The sequence below is a fragment of the Rhinichthys klamathensis genome, unplaced genomic scaffold, assembly GCF_029890125.1.
Source record: "Rhinichthys klamathensis goyatoka isolate OS25496 unplaced genomic scaffold, OSU_Roscu_1.1 h1tg000090l_1, whole genome shotgun sequence".
NCBI lineage: Eukaryota > Metazoa > Chordata > Actinopteri > Cypriniformes > Leuciscidae > Rhinichthys > Rhinichthys klamathensis.
In genome coordinates this window covers 5,220,411-5,240,719 of record NW_026606629.1, presented here as the reverse complement: position 1 = coordinate 5,240,719, position 20,309 = coordinate 5,220,411, and the positions used below count along the sequence as shown (strand labels likewise).

Here is a 20,309-nt window from a genome sequence, read left to right as displayed (position 1 = left end):
TGACACCTTTGTTAAATTCTTTGGTAAAGTAGTTCTTATAGCTGGATGAACATTGGTGAATTTTATAGTGCAAGCCAACACTGCTTGGTAAACAATCTATTTGCAAAATTGGCAATGATTGTACCTATTTACTTTTTATCGTCACTGGATCTAGCAGGCTAGTAATTTAGAACGAAAAAATTACTTTGTTCCTTGTCAGTGTAGCAGCAGAACAGACAGAAAACTGCGACAATTAATAGTTTTTGTTTTTTAATAGAGCTATTTTGTAATCATATTATGATATGACATTTGACTATAATGATAAATGTCACATTGTCATTGCAATTGTGCATGTATCTTTATTACTTTCTCAAAAACAGAATCCACATATCAACGCATGCATATTGCTGATTAAAGATTTAGAATGTATTTTTATGATATAAAGGAGCAGATAATAACTGACAGACTAGGAAGTAAAGGGAAATCATTTGACTCTTGCCATTTGATGTGGTATTGGCAAAAACCTTTCCAAAAGTATGTGCACACAAACATGCTGAATCTGACTCAAATAATGTCATGGCCTTGATAATAATGACATTGAGTCGCTGTATGTGTTCATGAAAGATATGTGATTTTTGGGTCTGACTCACATTATTTCCCATTCTCCAGTCTTCTCTCTGCTGTATTTTTTATTTTTTTATTTTTTTTTATTACTGTGAAAAGGCCCCCAAAATAAACTACACATCAATCATAATTTTATCTAGTTTTACTACTTGCAGGTTGGTTTGCGGACATGTGTTTCAGCATAGTCCATGACTAAGCAGAGTAAACTCTGATCAGGGAATTTCACAGAACTCCACAATATCCATCCAGTTACCCATGGAAAGTCTTGAACAGCGCATCACTTTTCCATGAAAAGGTAAATGGAGGTTTAAACCCACCATTAAAATCTTTTTATGCTGGGTTAATTTCTTCATAATCAGAAACAAATGCTCCCACCCAGAGCTTTGAATGTTACAGTTACCCAAACAAGTCCAATACAGAAAGTTATTTTTTTCTTCTTCTATGTTTATGCTCCACACCTTTTTGATTTAGAGACTTGCTAGAAAGTTCATATATTGTGTTTGTGATTAGCCAAGGATACAAGTCGAGATGGAGCAATGTAAGGAGAAAGAAAAACTTGCTTTGGTTTGTTACATCACTGTGGCGAGCAGGTCGAAGACGAGGGCCATGGGAGAACAGCGCGAGGCCGGTTGCGTGATTGCTCGCCACTATCACCTTCCCAATAAGGAACAGCCATACCAAATAGGGCCTTGGGTCTGTTTCTCATTTATGACTCTCTCACTCTCTTTTTTCTCCTCTTTGTGCTTTTTCCTTCTTCTCTCTGCAGAGGAAAGTAGGAGGCGTGGAAACATTGTGTGGCTCTTCTCCAGGATTCTCTGAGTTGTGTGTTCTGTCCCAGGCTGGAGTGAGTTGCACTGCTCCTCTGGAGAGCAAACAGTCAGCTCAACGGACGAGAGTCTCACAGCAAAGCTCAAGCACACAAGCTGATCAGCATCATCTCTGTCTGACCCATCCCTTCACAGAAGGAAGATATCAGATAGAAGATAATGACCTAAGAGTTGTCTTTTTGCAGATATTCGAAATTCCATAGAAAGACTGTGGAATACAGCGCTCTGAATTCTGTATTCCAGGGGTAAGTGGCTCAATTGTGCAAATACATCTTTGTAAAAGGAGCGTTTTAGTGCATGTGTGAGACTGTGCAAGATGGTGCGGTCTTTAGTGTGTTTTGAGGCATGCATTTTAAAAAATCTGCCGTTGCATACGCCTTTTTTACCCTATAAAGCTTGGTTTGTTTGTATGGCTATTCCAATGCACACAGTGTGTAGGCAGTTTTACTTCTTAATTATAGTTTTAATGTTAAGAATTGACTGGATAAAGCAAATTCCAAAGCTTTGGGAGAAACAGGGAATTTTTCTTGCACCACAGGAAGAGGCATTGCAGAAGAGGCAGAGCAAAGTGCTCAGATAATAGAATACATTAGGAGGGGTTCTGTGCTAAGGGTGTGTTCAGAGTGAGAACTTTAGCAGGAACGTTTTTGAGACAACTGTTACAGTATGTAATCAAGTGTTTGTGATATGGTTGCACATAAGCTAATTGATTCTGGTGTGTAAAATCCACATTTTACTAGATGTTTTGTAGAATTATCACCATAACAGTTTGGTTGAGTTGTTATGCTGCTTTTTGTTTATAAAGATTATATCTAACACACCCGGATGAGGATAATACTGATTATGAGCTTGTTTGAACAGAAGCAAGAAGCAGAACAAGTCAGGAAGCTCTGTTGCACTTTTCTACCACAGTAGACACTATTCAGATTTTTTTTTATTGCACTTTCTGCCCAGCACTGTAAAGACAGGGTGATGTGAAACTTTTTCCACTGTCCCTGCCAGATGGACAAAGAATGCTGTGAGAGTTAGAGCTCAGACATTAAACTTAAGTGAAGCAGAACCAGATGTGGACCCTTGAAAACACCAGAGAAATTAGATTCATTACAGTTATTTCCCATTGACATACATACAGGAATACAGACATAATTGTCACACATGCAACTCCGTAGGGTACTAATAATCACCGTTTAGGGGTAGATAAGGTATAAAAGTTTACCTCTTATAGTACTGTCCCAGTGACAAGCTAAAGGTAAAAAAAAAAAAAAAAAAAAAACCTTCCCCGAGGTGTGGCCTTTCCAATGTTGGGAGAGGTTGTTATCCCCACTTAAACCACTAGAGGCCAATGTTGAGACACCTTGCAATAGCCATTTGGTGCTTTGGTTTTCAGACTGAGCTTAAGGGGGCAGGGATTGAATTTGGTTCAAACGTATGTTTTTCATCTCATTACTGTTCCTTGGGCATTGAAACCTTTAATAACCTTTAATGAATGAGGCAGCAAAATCATGCTGGAAAATCCTGTGAGAGATTTCCATGATTTGAAAGTTTAATATTTTTGCAGTGTGCAGTTGCTTTTATTGTTGTTTTTGCCTCTGATTCATAGAGTTTGTAATTAATTAAATTGATTTGTTATTTCTTTCTTTGTACAGTGAGAACAATTCACATGGAAATGCCAAGCTTTTCATACAGCTTTACTTGTAGTTATTGCTTCTCAGACACACCGCTATGCAGTTCACATTATGTTATATAATGTACGTTTCCATGTAACACCATTGTGTGCTGAAGAATATTTTTAATTATTCTGCATCCAAATGAACTAAATGCCAACCGAAATAACTCACAAAGTCATCTTGTTTATGGCTTATTTTAGGTTTTAGCTGTGATATGTGATCAATAAGTTTTGTTCTGTTAGCGTTGATTTGGTAGAAATTTATGTTGCAGTTTATAAACTATAGTATATGGGTAAGGTCAGGAGAGACCCTGTTTGTAGGCCTATATCGCTTTCGGTGTACAATAATAATTAAATGTGCTATATAAATGCTTCATTCATTCATTCGGTTATTCATATAGATAGATAGATAGATAGATAGATAGATAGATAGATAGATAGATAGATAGATAGATAGATAGATAGATAGATAGATAGATAGATAGATAGATAGATAGATAGATAGATAGAAGGGATGCAACAACACAGTTAGCGTGTTTTTTTTTTGTTATTCTATGCTTAGGCAATAGGAACAGTATAAAGAGGTTAAGGAGAAAAAAAAAATACGATTTATTGCAATACTCCTTTATTACTTAAAAGCTAAGAAAAGTCCACTAGTTCCTAGTGTATTGTATAATATAAAATTAACACTGACATTTCACAGCTGCTGGTAGCCCATGTACAAACTGGGGAACACATAAATTCCAAAATTTTGAAAATAAACATGTATGTGAAGTTGGTAAACATAAATTGACCATTTCAAATAAACATAGCCTACTTGCACTTCAGTAATGTGTTTCCGTTTGAGTAGGCTACACGTGTAAAACTTGCACAGTCATTTTTTGTTTACCGTTTTTTCTTCCTCGGCAACCTTATTCCTACGCCCCATGACGCTTTGCCCGAATTATGGGTGTAACTTCCGTTAAGCTGTAAACAATCAGTGAAAGGCTCGCTCTATGAACGCAATACGTTAAAAAGTGTTACAATGAGATGACATTAATCGACTCACTCTTCAACCATCGAACATTAAAATGAAATTTTAGGAGGATTTGAGGAGAACAACGAGAGATTCTTCGTACATTCCAGTGAATTATTAATGGAATATCGTAAATTAAATTCGGGAGAACAGACCACAAATGTGCCGTATATGTTGTGCTTTTTCATACTTTTACAACGGATTGCAAAGGAAAAAAAGAAAAGAAAAGAAAGCATGCAGCGACTGAAAAGAGCTCTTGCCATATTCTTGTTATAACATGTCACGTTAAAATACCAAGTATAACGTTATTCTCATGATGTCTAAAAATAAATCATGAAGGAAAATTGACAGCTCATCCAGTCAAACTGACGGATCAGCTTTATTTGTAGGGCAACCTTGATTTGAAATGATTCGTTTCAGCCTTTTTGAATGGAAGTTCCCCAAACCGGAAGTGCCACCATAATTCAAAACGCATTAGGTCGTCAGGAATAAGGTGGATACTCAACGGCAAAACCGAAATGTCCCCACACCACGGATTCGAATGGCGCTTCCTTGTACTGTAGCCAGGGCCGTCGCTAGTGGGGTGAAAGGTGGTGACAATTATAGGGGCCCCCGCTGCCCAGGGGGCCCCACAAAATCCAGCAGTTATACTATTTAGGCCCCTGTTGTATGAATAATTCTAATATTTATATTAGTTGTATGCCTGAGATTTAAATGAAAACCACAAAAACGTGCAATTTGGGAAATATTTTTCCAAATATCTGCTTCTCTTACCTCCATAAAAATGGTTTAGTCCGACCTAAAGTATTTATTAATTATTCAGTCAGAGTCAGTGACAAACATCAGATGGACCCAATAAAATTGTAAGTCCCACCCCAGCTCGTGAACAGAACCAATCAGAGTTGAGGCGGCAGCCTGAAGTTAACGATGAACTTGGTGGAAGAGCAGGAGACTAATGCCGCGTTCCAGGCAACCCGTAACCCGTGTTTTTCCAACTCGTAACTGGGAGTACATCGATCTAGTACGAGTTCATGGATGGGAAGTCACGGGTTTGACTGCCGTTCCAGTGCACTTTCACGGGTATAAGGTTGGAAAAACACGGGTTACAGGTTGCCTGGAACGATGTACTCCCAGTTACGAGTTGGAAAAACACAGGTTACAGGTTGCCTGGAACGCGGCATAACTGACTGAAAAATGTCGGGAAAAAGAAAACATTAATCAGGGAACCAGAAATGCCAGGAAAAGACGGAGAGGGAGGCAAGGAGAGTGGTTGTATCGGTTGTATCCCAGTCGATCAAGACGTTCTTAAAGACCGGTTATATATTGTTATTTCGCTGGGAATTAGAAAACTTCCGTCTACAGTCTGCCGTGTACAGTCATTTTTTATTATCGGTGCGCGCCGCAATCAATCGAATAATTACATGGTCTAAATTCCTGTATTTTGACACTATCGTAAATAGAGTTTTAAAAAAATTACACGACTCACGACGCATTGCATTGCATCTGACCTGCCGGCTGATGATATTTAAAACATCGAGAAAACACGAATACAACACACTGCACTTGGATGAATAAATGTATTCGCTTTATTTAATAATATTACCAGTTCCATATTATCTTTATTAAAAAATAAGACAATGAATGGTTTTATTTTTTGAATTAGACTGCATTCTTGTCAATTTCTAAATGTTTACTTTTTGATTTATGAATTATAACAGACTGATGGGGGGGGGGGGGAATTATTACTTTTTAAAAATTGGTTTTATTATTATTTAACAATTTCTTGCTTTTTTGTTAGTTTTTATTAGTTGTAATTTTTATATAAACATTTAACTTTTAAAATAAAGGTTTTACAACAACATCACCATCTTCTGTTATGTGGGCCTCCATGTCCATCTATTGTACAGTATATGATATTGGTGGAGGGTGGTGGGGGCCCACATCAATATTTTTTCAGGGGGCCCCGAATCCTCTAGCTACGGCCCTGACTGTAGCCTCACTTCACCGCTGCTCGTGCTCGCCATAAAGTGTGGAATGATGGCGCGCGCCCCCTAGAGCATAGTGATTGAATATTTACTCGCGGGGAGGAGTTTCCTCATGTCAGCTCGACTTACAAGCACACACAAACAGTCAATTCGGAGAGAAATAAAACGCACATAAATTATTTAAAGTCCCCATGAATTCAAAATTGACCATACTTACTTTGTTTGCCTAAATTGATCGTTTTGTGGTGAACAATTCATCCATGCAAGTCAATCCACACAAAAAATTTTTTGGCTTCGTAATCTTTAATCAAAATCTGAAATTTCCCCTCCCCTCTGTTGGAGGACCTTCCCTGATGACGTAGGTTTCACGGTTTGGGTGTCTGCTTAACATCCGTAATCACGCCCCTCCAACTGACAGTATGGCTGAATGAAAACACCTACTTTTCTAGATCCAATCAGGTGCTAGTTGGGAAAAAAGCCACGCCCACTATGTTGCCTCATTAAGTATTCTGTTTCTCTCGGAAATTCGTCACAACACTGGAGAAAAGTCGTTTGCAACATCCGGTTCACGGGGACTTTAAACGTAAAACCGGAAAAAAAAAACGCAATTCACAAGCGCGTATTGAACCGTGGATGTGTCGTACCGAACGGTTCAATATTATATTGAGAATTGTGGCATCTCTAATAGATAGATAGATAGATAGATAGATAGATAGATAGATAGATAGATAGATAGATAGATAGATAGATAGATAGATAGATAGATAGATAGATAGATAGATAGATAGATAGATAGATAGATAGATAGATGTTTACTTATGGAAGTAAAAATGTTGTTAACAATGCTTGTGTAGGGACATTCTAAAACGCTTAACGTGAAAAACGCTTAACGTGAAAAACGCTTAACGTGGCTTACTGTAGCTACTATACATAGTATGGTTTATTAATATGATGTATACTGAGTTTGGTCTTTTAAGATCACTGTCTTAGTACAGTAAGCCACGTTAAGCGTTTTTCACGTTAAGCGTTTTAGAATGTCCCCTTGTGGAGAAGAAATTAAACTGTCTCAAATGGCTTTGGTCACTTTACTTCGTTAACAGTGATTTATATGTATCCTCTTAACATGCACTATAAATTAATATATATTTCTCAGGTTTTTTATTTTATCATATTTGCGTGTATGGTACGGAGCCCCTAAAGGGACGTGGTGGTGGGAAAAAAATTTAGGATGGGAGAATTTTTTTTAACCAATCTTTTGCGTTTGAAACAGGAAGTGACATTAAACATGAAGTGTCTGTCCGAGCTGCCAACAGGTTATGCGTGGGAACGCAAAAAAAATGCGTGGGAACGCTATCTTTGCGAGGGAACGCAAAGTTTATCGGGGGAACGCAAAAGATTTGAAAAAAAAATTCTCCCATCCTAAATTTTTTTCCACCACCATGTCCTTTTAGGGGCTCCGTAGTACGGTAACATGGCAGCCAACCACCAAAACTAATTAATTTGTACTGTGACTCAAGGATTCCAAGTTCAACTCTGAGACTGATGTGATGGAAAGCATGTAATTTTCCTAGTCCAGTCTAAAAGTTTTTACAACAGTATTTTTCAGTGTGATTCTGAGCTCAACAAGGAGGGGACATTCTGTGTCCTGGCATCTGTCTGTCCACATGTTATTGCATTTTTGTTTGTGTCCAGTAGTCTGATGCTTTTTTTTTCTTAATGTGTGGACCTCTTAGTGCTTTGTGGTTTTTACTGGCAAGTGAGGGCAGTTGATGTGGGAAGAAATCCTTTTCCTCCTGAAATCATGAAATCTGACAGCTGTGTGGATTTGGCTCATGGGGTGGAAAAAGGTCACATAAATCTCACTGTGCTGCCAAAACTTTTAATGTCCTCCTAAAAATAAGCGTAAACAGTCCTGAGGTATTTCAGAGAATGTTTATGTCATATTTTATAAGAAAAGATGAGCAAACAAACAACCCAATAAGTGACTATTTTTAGAATATTGATCTTTTGATACCTATAATTTGATAGCTAAACATTATCAAACTGTCCAAAGTTATGACAGAACTGTGGATGAACAACAGTCATATGTGTTTGTGCCATTGCAAGTGAGTACAAGTTCTGGCATACAGTGAGGATGTGTGAGATTAACAAAGCTTCAGATGTGTATACTGTAGTGTATACAGTATGGTGTAAATTATTCCCAAAAACTTAAAAGCAGTTTTGTTTTTTCAGCTGTCTATTCCGATGCTTTTGTGGACAATGGGGAAGAACCGGTTGTTACTGTATGCCCTTTTGGGTATAATGGCTTTTGGTCTATTCCCAAAACTTGAAGCTCAGGATGGTAAGTTAAGTCCAGCATTTTTTTTTTTTTAGATGTAAACTTCCAGTTATGGGTGAAGACATGTTAATTTTACTGTGCTGCAGACAATACACAAGTAAAAATCATAAATGTTTCCTTTTATTGGAAAGAGAGATCTTAAAACTAGGTGTTTTTCTTTGCAAAGCTATTGTTAAGTATTCAGTTTTTATTAGACCCCCGATCACTTGAGTTAAAACTTTGAAATCTAAAGACAGTGAAGAGAAACATCTACAGTTTCAGTAAAGGGAGTTGAGCACGTATTTAAATAGCCTAACTGATTTAAATACTGTGAAGATATTCAGAGTGGTGTGCTGTAGTTTGTTTAGAGCTCCCAATGATCAAGAAGAATTCAACAGAACACTGCATTTCAAGTTTATACCACTAATCCTGAAGGGTCTCAAGAGCTACTGTCAGCATCGGGAATGGCCACAGCCAGTTAATATTGACAACGGGTAATTCATGCAAAATGTTCCCAGAAATAACCCAATTAACCATTCCCCCACACTGATAACATGACTAGTTTTGTTACAGTCACATTTTCTGCATGCTGTGACTCTGTTTTTAGTGCCTTTGCGCAAAGAGGCGTGAAATAATGGATTTTAGGTGTAACAGATTTTCAAAACCACCAATATCCATCCAACTGTCTTTCTGTCTCTCTTCATACGTTCACTAATTTATCCATCATTTCTGTACTAAATTCTTGAAAAAATAAAAAGGTAGATTCACTTCAAATCTGATGCCTACATTTTTTTAAAGTATGGCAAGGTGTCACTGATTTATGTCTTTGAGACTTTAGAGATCATCAGCAGCTGATGATGGCTAACCACCCAGCACAGCTTATGTCTTGAGAGCTTAATGTCTGATACTTTTGTGTGTGCTGACTGTCTTCACTGTGTAACCATATATAAAAAATAAATACATTTTCTCCACAATTGATACAGTGATGAACCCACATGTTTTCATCTTTGAAATGTTTACTATGCATTTTTCACTTAATTCAAACATTAAAGACCCCATAACATTTTTAGAAGTAGTTAAATTAGTAATAAAAGTTTGAAACTTTTGTTTCAACAGGAATTATGTTATCACAAGAAATAAAACTGTGCTCATTGTGTGATTTCATTTAGTCTTTAATAATCAAATATGTGAAAAATGCCAGTACAGTTGAAATAAGTAACAGTAAAAGTGATTTTAAAGAAGTCCAAAGATGAGACAGAAGGGTCATGACTGGTGCTGTTATCACTGAATACTGTAACATGAGTCTGCATGGTCTGACTGAACACAAGAAGATGGAAAGATTCAATTGCCCAGGCAGCCTTTAGAGGTGCCCAAATACATATACAGAAACTTCGTAATGTACACACAATTATTCTAAATACACTGTAAATTAAATCCCCACAACAAAACTGTAAATTAAAACCCCACAACATAATTCTACATAATTTCAGAGTATGAAAATTAGAAAGTTGCAGAGCATCTTCCTTGGTTCAGCAGACATGCAGTATAATGTGTTTGTGTTGTGTTTTTATGATGGATTGTAATTATCCATGATTATGTTTTATGCTTGCACCCTTCCCCTGTCTCCCTCTTTCCGTTTTTTTTTTAACCCACACATTTTGCATTATATTTTGTTTGTTTCTCTGTCCTCTCTCCACTTCTCCTTCAAAGCCCCCGGGTCAGCCGACCTTATACTCTTAATTGACGGATCAGAGAGCGTTGGAGCTGCCAACTTCCCCCTCGTCAGTGATTTGGCTGTCCAAGTGATTGAGGGGCTTGCCGTGGGCAGGGACGCAATCCGTGTTGCCCTCGTGCTTTATGGTGCCGATCCCGAGATTAAATTCTATCTCAATAGCTATGACAACAAAGAGAATGTCCTCAGTGCTATCCGGGGGCTTAAGTACCCTGGCGGGATTGAGTCAAATCTGGGGGCCGCCTTGGAGGAGGTGGTAGACAGTCTATTGGGCCAAGATGCAGGAGGCAGGGCAGCGGAAGGGGTGCCCCAGGCACTGGTGGTAATCAGTGCTGGGGAGTCCACTGATGATGTCAATCAGGGCGAGAGGGCCCTAAAGCAGGCCAATGTGTACACCTTTGGTATTGCTGTGGGTGATTCTGCAACTGCCCAACTGGAAGCTATTGCTACAGACAAAAGCTTTGTTCTGTCCGCTCCTGATGTCAGAACAGTGGCAAGCATGGGTGACCAGATACTGCCATACATTAATGGGGTCACCGAGCGCACCATTGTGATTCAAACAGATTTCCCAGAAGGTATGTAATTACCGTATGAGAGGGATTCCATAGAGAACCTGAAGAAAAAGGAAATAATAACAGCACATTATCACGGGCGTGGACATCTAAACAAAATAATAATAATAATAATAATAATAATATTTTTAGGTGAAAGTGTAAAGGTTTTAGTGTCCCAAAATTTCTTTCTTTCTTTCTTTTTTTTTAAACAACATACGCATGCTGTGTTTACAAATGAGCCATACAAACATTTTTTTTTAGTTCACTGTTCTTTTCAGAGTTTGTGTTTTCTATAAGATAAAATATTTAGACTAAACCAAGAGTAGCACATCATGCAACCCATTAACACTCCTGGTATGTTTATATTCAGGATATTAATAAATTTAGGTCATAGCATTCGTATATATTTCTATACTTTGAAATAAATGATCACTTTATGCTAATTGATTTCCATTATTTTTACCACTTATATGATTTATATATGTTAGCTTTATGGCAAGTAAAAAATGGTGATAGTTAATACATTGTATCTGTAAAATATCATACATTTTAAATAAATGATGATAGCTAACTTCTTCATAGATTACCTGATTTTGGTTCGAATTTGCAGAAGGACTAAGTAGAATTCTTTTTTTCCCTTTTAGCTTTGGCTGTTGGGAAAAGAGATATAATTTTCCTCATTGACAGTAGCATGGGTGGCACCTCAATCAATGCAGTGCGAGAATTCATCAAAAGGTTTATTGACACCATGCCAATTGGACCTGATCAGGTGCAGGTCGGAGTGACCATGTTTTCCACCACCCCAAGGTCGGAGATCAACCTCAACTCATATAGTTCAAAAGAATCGCTAAGCTCTGCTCTCGCAAGAATAAAACCCAAACCTTCTGTTGAAGTCAACATCGGGGCTGCCCTGGATTTTGTGAGAACCAGCATGCTCAGACCTGAGAGTGGGAGCCGCATTCAAGATCAAGTGACACAGCTTGTGTTTCTCCTGACCAGTAAAAAATCTAAAGACAGTGTCCAACAGCCAGTTGAAGCTCTCCGTCAAATGGGTGTTCTAACTTTGGCTGCAGGCTCCAACGCAGCCGATGGGGCTGAGCTCAGGCAAATAGCTTTTGATGAATCTGGGGTTTTCATCCGGAAGGACTTCAGGGGGTTGCTGCGCAACCCCAAAGAAATTATAGACCATCTCTCTACATTGACTGGTGCTGTTGTGACAGAGGGTCCAACTGAAACGGGTAATATTCTACAAACATACTGCTTTTGTTTAAATAAAAAATGCAGATTGTGTTATTAATTTAAACTAATAAGATGAATATAGATAAACGAAATACTGTAAAAAACTATATGTATTTTTATGCACTTTTGCCCATTGATACTGTCTTATACAAATTTAGATTCTTGAACTTCATTTTAAAGGTACTTAGACATCTAAAATTGTGGTCATATAAAATCTTCTAGGCCCATTTGTGGATGTTACTACAGTCCGCACCCAAAAAGTTGTCCGAGACATTGTCTTCCTGGTGGATGGATCTTCCTACGTTGGATATAACTTGCAACCTGTGCAGGACTTCATCACTGGCGTGGTAAACAGACTAGACGTTCGACCTGAGCGAGTGCGCATTGGACTAATGCAGTTTGCTGAGAGGCAGAAAAATGAATTTTATCTGAACACTCACAACACCAAACAGGATGTTCTCTCTGCCATTGCTCAGCTGAGTTTGATGGGAGGACGTGCATTGAACACTGGTGCAGCCCTACAGTATGCCCTAGCCAACCACTTCCAGCCCTCAGCTGGGTCTCGTAGGAGACAGGGGATCCAGCAGGTACTGGTACTAATAACAGGAGGACCATCTCAAGATGAAGTCAAGAGGATTGCTGACCGTGTAGCTATAGAGGGTGTTTTGACTTTTGCTGTTGGAGCTGGCCAAGTGGAAGAGAGTTTCCTTAAAACTGTTGCTTTTGTTGAAGATTTGGCATACTACAGAAAAAATTTTGCTGATTTGTCAAGTGTTGTTGACGAGATTATGACACCACTGATCACTGTTGTTGGGGAGACTGATACATCAATAACAGGTGAGCTGAATCATGCTGACATGACTTCATAAAAAAAATATTTCAGTTTTGTTGAATATTGTTTTAGTTAATAAATTAAGACTTATATAATGAATAATATAAAACAATTACTTTATTATAATATAATATAAAGAACACTGTCATATTGGTCAACATATACAAATTACTTTTTGTTCCTCTCTATTTTTTAGCACTTAAATTGTTTCACTTTTGTATTCAGAAATGTACAATGTAACCTCTTGTAGATATTTAAAGGGGTCATATAATGCAATTTTTGTACAAGCTAATATGATTCTTTAGGGTCTAAATTAAAAGTTTGTAATATACTTTAATTAAAAATTCTCATTAGTATTGTAAGAAAACACTTATTTTACCTGGTCAAAAACAGCTCTGTTTTCAGCACGACCGTTTCAGTGCATATGACTTTAAATGATAATGAGCTTTGCTCACCCCGCCTCTCTGTTCTGTGCATACACCATTTGTAACACAATAACACAATAACCATAACGCGTTGTTCAGTATAAACATGGGATTATGAATTATATTTGAGAACGTCATACATAGAAAACATGCCGTAATGTACCCTGAGTGTAAACCTTAGACGCATTCATTGTGAAGCGTGCAGCTAGCGATTTGCAAAGATTAATATATTAATATAAAGTTTAATAAAACGTTACACTCACCTCCGTTCTTCTGGAGATTCAGCAGGAACACGAATATCTGGTACCGATCCTTTTTTTCATTAGCAGCTTCTTAGCAAATCCAGCTTTATACTGATCCTCGTTTATAAAGCAGTCTGGTGTGTGAAATGATTCGCGCAAACATGAAAGCATTGACGTTGCTCGTGGGGAATATTCCCATTCGAAAACAAACTCAGCCACTGCGTCTTAAGCGGTTCCGTTCGGATTTAGGAACTTTAAAATGACTGCTGTGTTCGTTATTACACCCAAGAACAGAACACCACAATCGCTTAGACGCCATTCTGCTCATAGACAGTGCTCCAGCATATCAACAATGACCGCGCCGGTCCGCGCGGACTATGATTGACAGCTCCTTCACGAGCGAGGGCGGGTCTGTGTTGAAACGCTCCTGTCAATCAACAATCGTGGGAGGGGCTTCCGAGCGTGTGACGTCACACGGTCGAACGGCTTGATTTGAGGCAGGGGAAAACATATAAGGAGATTAAAACAAAAACACTGGATGGATTTTTATAATTTTATGATGGTTGTGTACAGGCACTGCCAACACACATTTCAGTACAATCAACTTGTAAAAGTGCATGTACCATTATATGACCCCTTTAAGCATTTTATTGTATTTCATTAATATTTCTTTTTTTGGTATCTTTCACAGTAACACCAGGTCCCTCAGGTGGAGAAAGGGATGTTGCATTCTTGATCGATGGCTCTGATGATGTCCGAGGTGACTTTCCCTATATCCGTGACTTCATTTCCAAAGTAATTGAGCCTTTGGATATAGGCTTTAATAAAGTGCGAGTTTCTGTGGTCCAGCATAGCGAGAACCCAAGTCCTAGCTTCTACCTGAACACTTACCAAACCAAAGATGAGGTGCTGAGAGCTGTGAATGGACTCACTCTGACAGGTGGCAGAAGTTTGAATACTGGTGCTGCCTTGACTTTCATGAAAAACACCATCTTGTCACCAGCATTTGGTAGTCGATCTGGCGAAAATGTTCCCCAATTTTTGATCGTTTTGACGGGGGGAAGATCAAGAGATAGTGTCAGAGAACCTGCGGTAGCCCTAAAGACTGATGGAGTTGTACCTTTTGGTGTTGGAGTGAAAAATGCAGATCCTAAACAGATTGAGGCCATCTCTCACAATCCATCATTTGCTTTCAATGTGAAGGAATTCAGCCAGCTCAACACAGTTCAGGAAAGGCTCAAGAACTATGTGAACCTTCCAGATCAAGAACTGAAAGTCTTTCTAGAGAAAGGTAAGAACATTTGAGCTTTTTATTTAGCTGTGGCCTTCTATATGCTGGAGGGTTTATTTTTTTAGGGGGGCTGTGCTATTCTTTGTTTCTAAATATTTCTCATTGGTTTCCTGTATCTTCGTTTATGGCAAAATATCGCAAAAAAATATTGTGTTCCTTTTGGATGGTTCTCACGGTACTAAAAGTGGATTTGGTGCAGTGTATGATTTTGTTCAGAGAGTTGTTGAGAAACTTAATGTGGAGGAGAGAAAATACAGAGTATCTGTGGTTCAGTACAGTGACAATCCAGTGGTTGACTTCTATCTCAAAACCTACTCAACAAAGACGGAGGTTCTAAATGCCATTAAGGTCCTGAAACACAAAGGTGGACAAATAGCTAACACTGGTGCAGCCCTCCAATTTGTGAGGCAACAGGTTTTCACTTCTTCATCAGGGAGTAGATGACTTCATGGAATTCCTCAAATTCTAATATTGCTGAGTAGCAGACCATCTAGTGATGAAATAATAGGACCTGCCATGGTCATGCTATGAAAAATCTTGAAATAGGGATAGTAAGCATTGGTGTGAAAAATGCAGATCTAAATGAGCTGAAAACTGTATCAATCCAGTCTAAATTCACACATTATATTGATCGATTTGATGATCTTACTTTAGTAGAGCCACACATTGTTTCAACTCTTAAGAATATCCCAAAAGAATCTGGAGAAATTCATAAAACAGAAGTTCTAGACTCAGCTGGTAAGAGCTTTCACTTTAAGCAATACATAAACAATTATTTGTGTTTAAGTTTAGGCATTGAGTCTGCTACAAACCTTAAATGTAAATGTCTTATAAATTGCTATATATATGATGTTTTAGGATGTGTGGAACTGAAAATTATTTCTTACTTAAATATTTCTTCTTAGGTATGTTCTCATGTCTTCCATGTCCTTATTTGACATCTTTTGCACATAAAGATGTTCATTCCATGGAAGTATTTTGAACTTTACTTGCAAGAGCTTTTTCTTATTCAACGCTGTTCACATCCTGACCCAAAAAATGATTTTTGAGGGGTCGATGTCACTGATATTCTTTGATTTACTTGCATATTTTTTACTCTTGTACACTTTTAAAGCTTTTGCTATTCAATTTAAACATTGAATGATTCAGATGTATTCCAATATCCTTTTCTTTTCTTTTCTTGGTAACTTGCCTGATACAGGAATTAACAAACGGGATATAGTTTTTCTCCTTGATGGCTCAGATGACTCCAGAAATGGATTTCTTGCCATCCGTGAGTTTATTAGGAGAATGGCAGAGGATCTTGCCATTGACCAGGACATTGTTCGAGTTGCTGTAATACAGTACAGTGAAGATACTTCGACTCATTTTCTACTTAATACTTACAATAGTAAGAAAGCTGTAATTTATGCTATTAATGGCCTCACAGCAAAAGGTGGAAGAAACCTAAATACCGGGGCAGCGTTACAGTATGTCAGGGACCATGTTTTCATTACTGCTTCTGGAAGTAGACATCAGCTAGGAGTCCCTCAGCTGTTGATTTTTATGACTGGTGGAGGGTCCAGTGATGATGTGGCAGGTCCCGCTGAAGATCTCAAAAACTTTGGAGTTCTGTCCATTGCCATTGGAATAAAGAATGTTGAAGAGGCAGAGCTCCAAAGCATAGCATTTTCACCTAGATTTATTTTTAATCTTCCCGTTTTTGGTGAACTTTTACATATACAGCCTGATATCCTCTCCTTTATCAAATCCAAAATGGAAATAGGACCCCCTACTATCATTGGTAAGAATAACTACACTAGCCATTTTCTTAAAATTCAAACTTTTTCTTGTGACTTCAGATATCTGATAGTTTGGACATGAAAATCTACTTCACTAAACTATTCGCTTTAACCATGAGGCCATTTTTAATTGATTCAGCTTAACATATGTTAAAGACTGGCAATTAATGGCCTTTGCCACTAAATATTTACTATTTTCCTGTTCTGTTCATCTTTTGCTTTGTCCATCAAAGAACTTTCATCATTTTCCACTGGTTCTCTCAACCATGGAAGAGTCTTACTTCTTGCGGAGATTCCTCTTCAGTTTAAGCTCTTGTTTGAGCCAATGATTTCTTAATCATTGTTGGTGTTTGATCAATAGCAACTCCTTGTTCTTCCCTTTTTCTGTTGCTTGATTGATCTTATTCATGTGAGTGTGAAAATACACTAGTAATATTCACTCATAATGGATTTTTTTGTTTCAGATATTGTCAGCATTTTCTTAAGACAGAACAGAAATATAGCAAAGTGTATTTGGAATGTAAATTTGATTAAAATCGTTGTTCACCTTTGAATTGTTTTGTCAATACCAGGGGAAATATTACTGTGATGATGTTTTGTCTTACACTTTTTATAAGAGTTAAGGCCATTTTACTAAAGCCATTTAATTTTCATCCCAGTTGAATTGGATGCAGCTCAAAGAGACATTGTCTTTATCCTGGATGGGTCTGATGACACCAGGGATGAGTTTAAACAGATGTGTCAGTTTGTTCAAAGAGTCGTGGACAAACTCAATATCGGGCTCAGTGGAGACAGAGTGTCTTTAGTCCAATACAGCAGAGAGCCACGTGTCCATTTTTACCTGAACACACATGCCACAAAGCAAGAAGTTCTCAATTCAATTGAGACACTGCAACACCAGGGAGGAAATCCCCTCAATACAGGAAGAGCCCTTGATTATACAAAAAAGAACATGTTCATTGCTTCTTCTGGGAGCAGACTCCTGGATGGGGTTCCTCAGATTCTTGTGCTTGTGACTGGAGGAAGGTCTCAGGATGATGTTAGAGCTCCAGCTGCAGCTCTGAAACTGGACCAAATTGTACCATTTAGTATTGGCAATCAAAATGCAGATGTTATTCAACTCCAGGCAATCTCGTATACTCCTGGTCATACCCTTACTGTTCCTCAGTTTGATGACCTTCAAACCATTGAGCAGAAACTTTTATCATATGTAAAAATAGTTCCTCGTCAGCCCAGGAGGATTCCACCAACTGCAACAGGTAAGGATCAAATGTCTGTTTTTTTATGTGGTTGATTTAAAGGTGTTATGGACTAGTGACATAACTATATGTATATTTATGCTCCATAGTAACAGATGCTGGAAAAAGAGATGTTGTTTTTTTAATCGATGCCTCTGATGGCACAAAGGAAGATTTCTTAGGAATGCAAAACTTTGTTCAGACCCTGGTTCAGAAACTGGATGTGTCACCAAATAAAGATCGTGTTTCAGTGGTCCAGTACAGTGATGATGCAGCTTTTGATTTTCTTTTGAATACACATTCATCATCAGACGATGTTATAAATCATGTGAAACGTCTAATTCATAAAGGAGGAAGGCTGCGTCTCACTGGGACAGCCTTACAGTATGTAAAGGACAACATGTTTACTGCTGCTGCAGGAAGTAGATATTTGGAGGGTGTGACACAGTTTCTAATTCTGCTGAGTTCTGGAAGGTCTAATGATGACATACGTGGTCCAGTCAAAGCTTTGAAAGATATCGGTGTCATTTCATTAAGTATTGGCACCACAAATGCTGATACACTTGAGTTACAAATAATATCCCATCAACCAAACTACTTTTTCATTTCTGAATTTGAGAACATTCTTGATGTTCAAGATAATATCTCCGCATTAATAAAAGGGTTATCTTACCAACGGCTACCAACAATGGCTCCGCAGGTCTCTGGTAAGAGATTTATTTAATTTCTTAATGTATCTGTGTATGTGTGTACACCAGCCTGACAGCAGTGTTTTATCTATTATAGCACATGATAGCATAAAGAATGCCCACACACATTCTTACATAATCTTCAGATCAGTGTAAACACATGATCTAGTGTTGTAGAATGTGCTATTAAAGTCCTCTATTATAGTAAATCTTTTTGTCTCATTTCTTTATTACAGAATCTGCTAAAAGGGATGTTGCATTTCTTATTGATGGCTCTGATGATTCTAAAATTGGTTTTGAGGCAATTCGCAATTTTATCCAGAGGGTAGTTGAGAGTCTAAATGTGGAGGACGATCTTGATAGGGTGGCGGTTGTTCAGTACAGTCGGGATCCCACAGCTAATTTTTATCTCAGCTCATACTCAACCAAAAAAGAGGTACTAAATTCCATACATTCTATGAGGCACAAAAGTGGAAGGCCACTGAACACTGGAGCTGCTCTACTGTTTATTAAAGAAAATATATTTACACAATCCTCTGGAAGCAGACGTCATGAGGGTGTACCTCAGATTCTGTACTTATTTAGCGGTGGTAGATCTGGTGATGATGTCAGAATCATTTCACAGAATTTAAGAGAAAACAACATACAAGTATTTACAATTGGCACAAGAAATGCAGATACACTTGAGTTACAGACAATGTCTTCAACTCCAGCCTATGCTTTCTCTGTTCCTGACTTCACCTCCATCAACAGCATTGTCCAAAGAGTTGCCTCTGTTTTGACAAGTGGTGATGAAATTCCTGAGCAATTTCCAACTCCCCAGGGTAAGAATTATAATAACTGATATCTTTTCTTGAACATGTTGTTATGTTAAATGAAGAAGAGACTTACAGATGCAGACTGATGTACTGTATGTACTGTAATTCTGGCTTCTATTGTTGTTAAAATACTGTTGTTGTGTTTCCTTGATGAAAATATTCTTCCCTTTATTTATTTTAGGCCAGGCTTTGGATGCAGGAAGAAATATTGTCTTTCTTATTGACGGATCGGATAATGCTAGTGATAGATTCACAACTATACAAGAATTTGTGGCCAGTTTGGCAGAAACATTTGATGTTGGTCAAGAAAAAGATCAAATTGCTGTTGTGCAGTTCAGTAATACTGCAGCAACAAGCTTTAATCTCAGTACATACTCATCCTCTTCTGAGGTGGCAGATGCTGTACGCAACCTCAAACCAATAGGGGGAAGGCCACAATATATTGGCCAGGCTCTACAATTTGTTAGAGACAATATTTTTACCCCTAGAGTTGGAAGTCAGCAAATAGACAGTGTTAGCCAAAATATTGTGCTTGTGGCTGGTGGCAGATCAAGAGATTCTCCTCGTGGACCAGCTAATGCACTAAAGAGTATGGGAGTAGCCATTTTTGCCATTGGGTCAAGGCTGACAGATCCCATGGAAATGGAAGCAATTTCTTCTCGGACAGATTATGCCATTGCTGTTTATGATTTTCATGAATTAAAAAATGTCCGTCAAAGCCTTCTGACAAAACTTATGGGTGTAAGACAAAAAGGAGACATTGAAGTTGATGGTAAGAATAAAAAATAATACATGTTAAAACTTGAAAGATTTGAAGAAGTTTATTGAAGTTCTAAGAATACATGTTGAGGCTTATATGCCTATGGTTTACAATCCTTGTCCTAGGGACCCACTGCTCTGCACATTTTGTATGTGTTCCTTATTTAGAGAGACATACAAAAAGTGCAGAGCGGTGGGTTCCCAGGACCAGGATTGAAAACCACTGTTATAGGCTGATCATTTAAAGTTTATGCTATTCTTTTTTTTTTTTTTTTTTTTTTGGTTGTTTGAAATCT

The 20,309-nt window shown here is 38.0% G+C and overlaps 1 protein-coding gene across 1 annotated transcript; it reads left to right on the top strand.

The window, feature by feature from the left end:
* Positions 1-1,385: 1,385 nt before the first annotated feature.
* On the top strand, positions 1,386-19,295 carry LOC130085928 (collagen alpha-3(VI) chain-like). Its single transcript, XM_056251949.1, has 9 exons — positions 1,386-1,675; positions 8,329-8,437; positions 10,124-10,720; positions 11,344-11,937; positions 12,161-12,775; positions 14,129-14,728; positions 17,169-17,768; positions 17,864-18,454; positions 18,673-19,295. The coding sequence occupies exons 2-9, from the start codon at positions 8,341-8,343 to the stop codon at positions 19,278-19,280; spliced, it is 4,302 nt and encodes a 1,433-aa protein (XP_056107924.1). The 5' UTR covers positions 1,386-1,675; positions 8,329-8,340; the 3' UTR covers positions 19,281-19,295.
* The last annotated feature ends 1,014 nt before the right edge of the window (positions 19,296-20,309 follow it).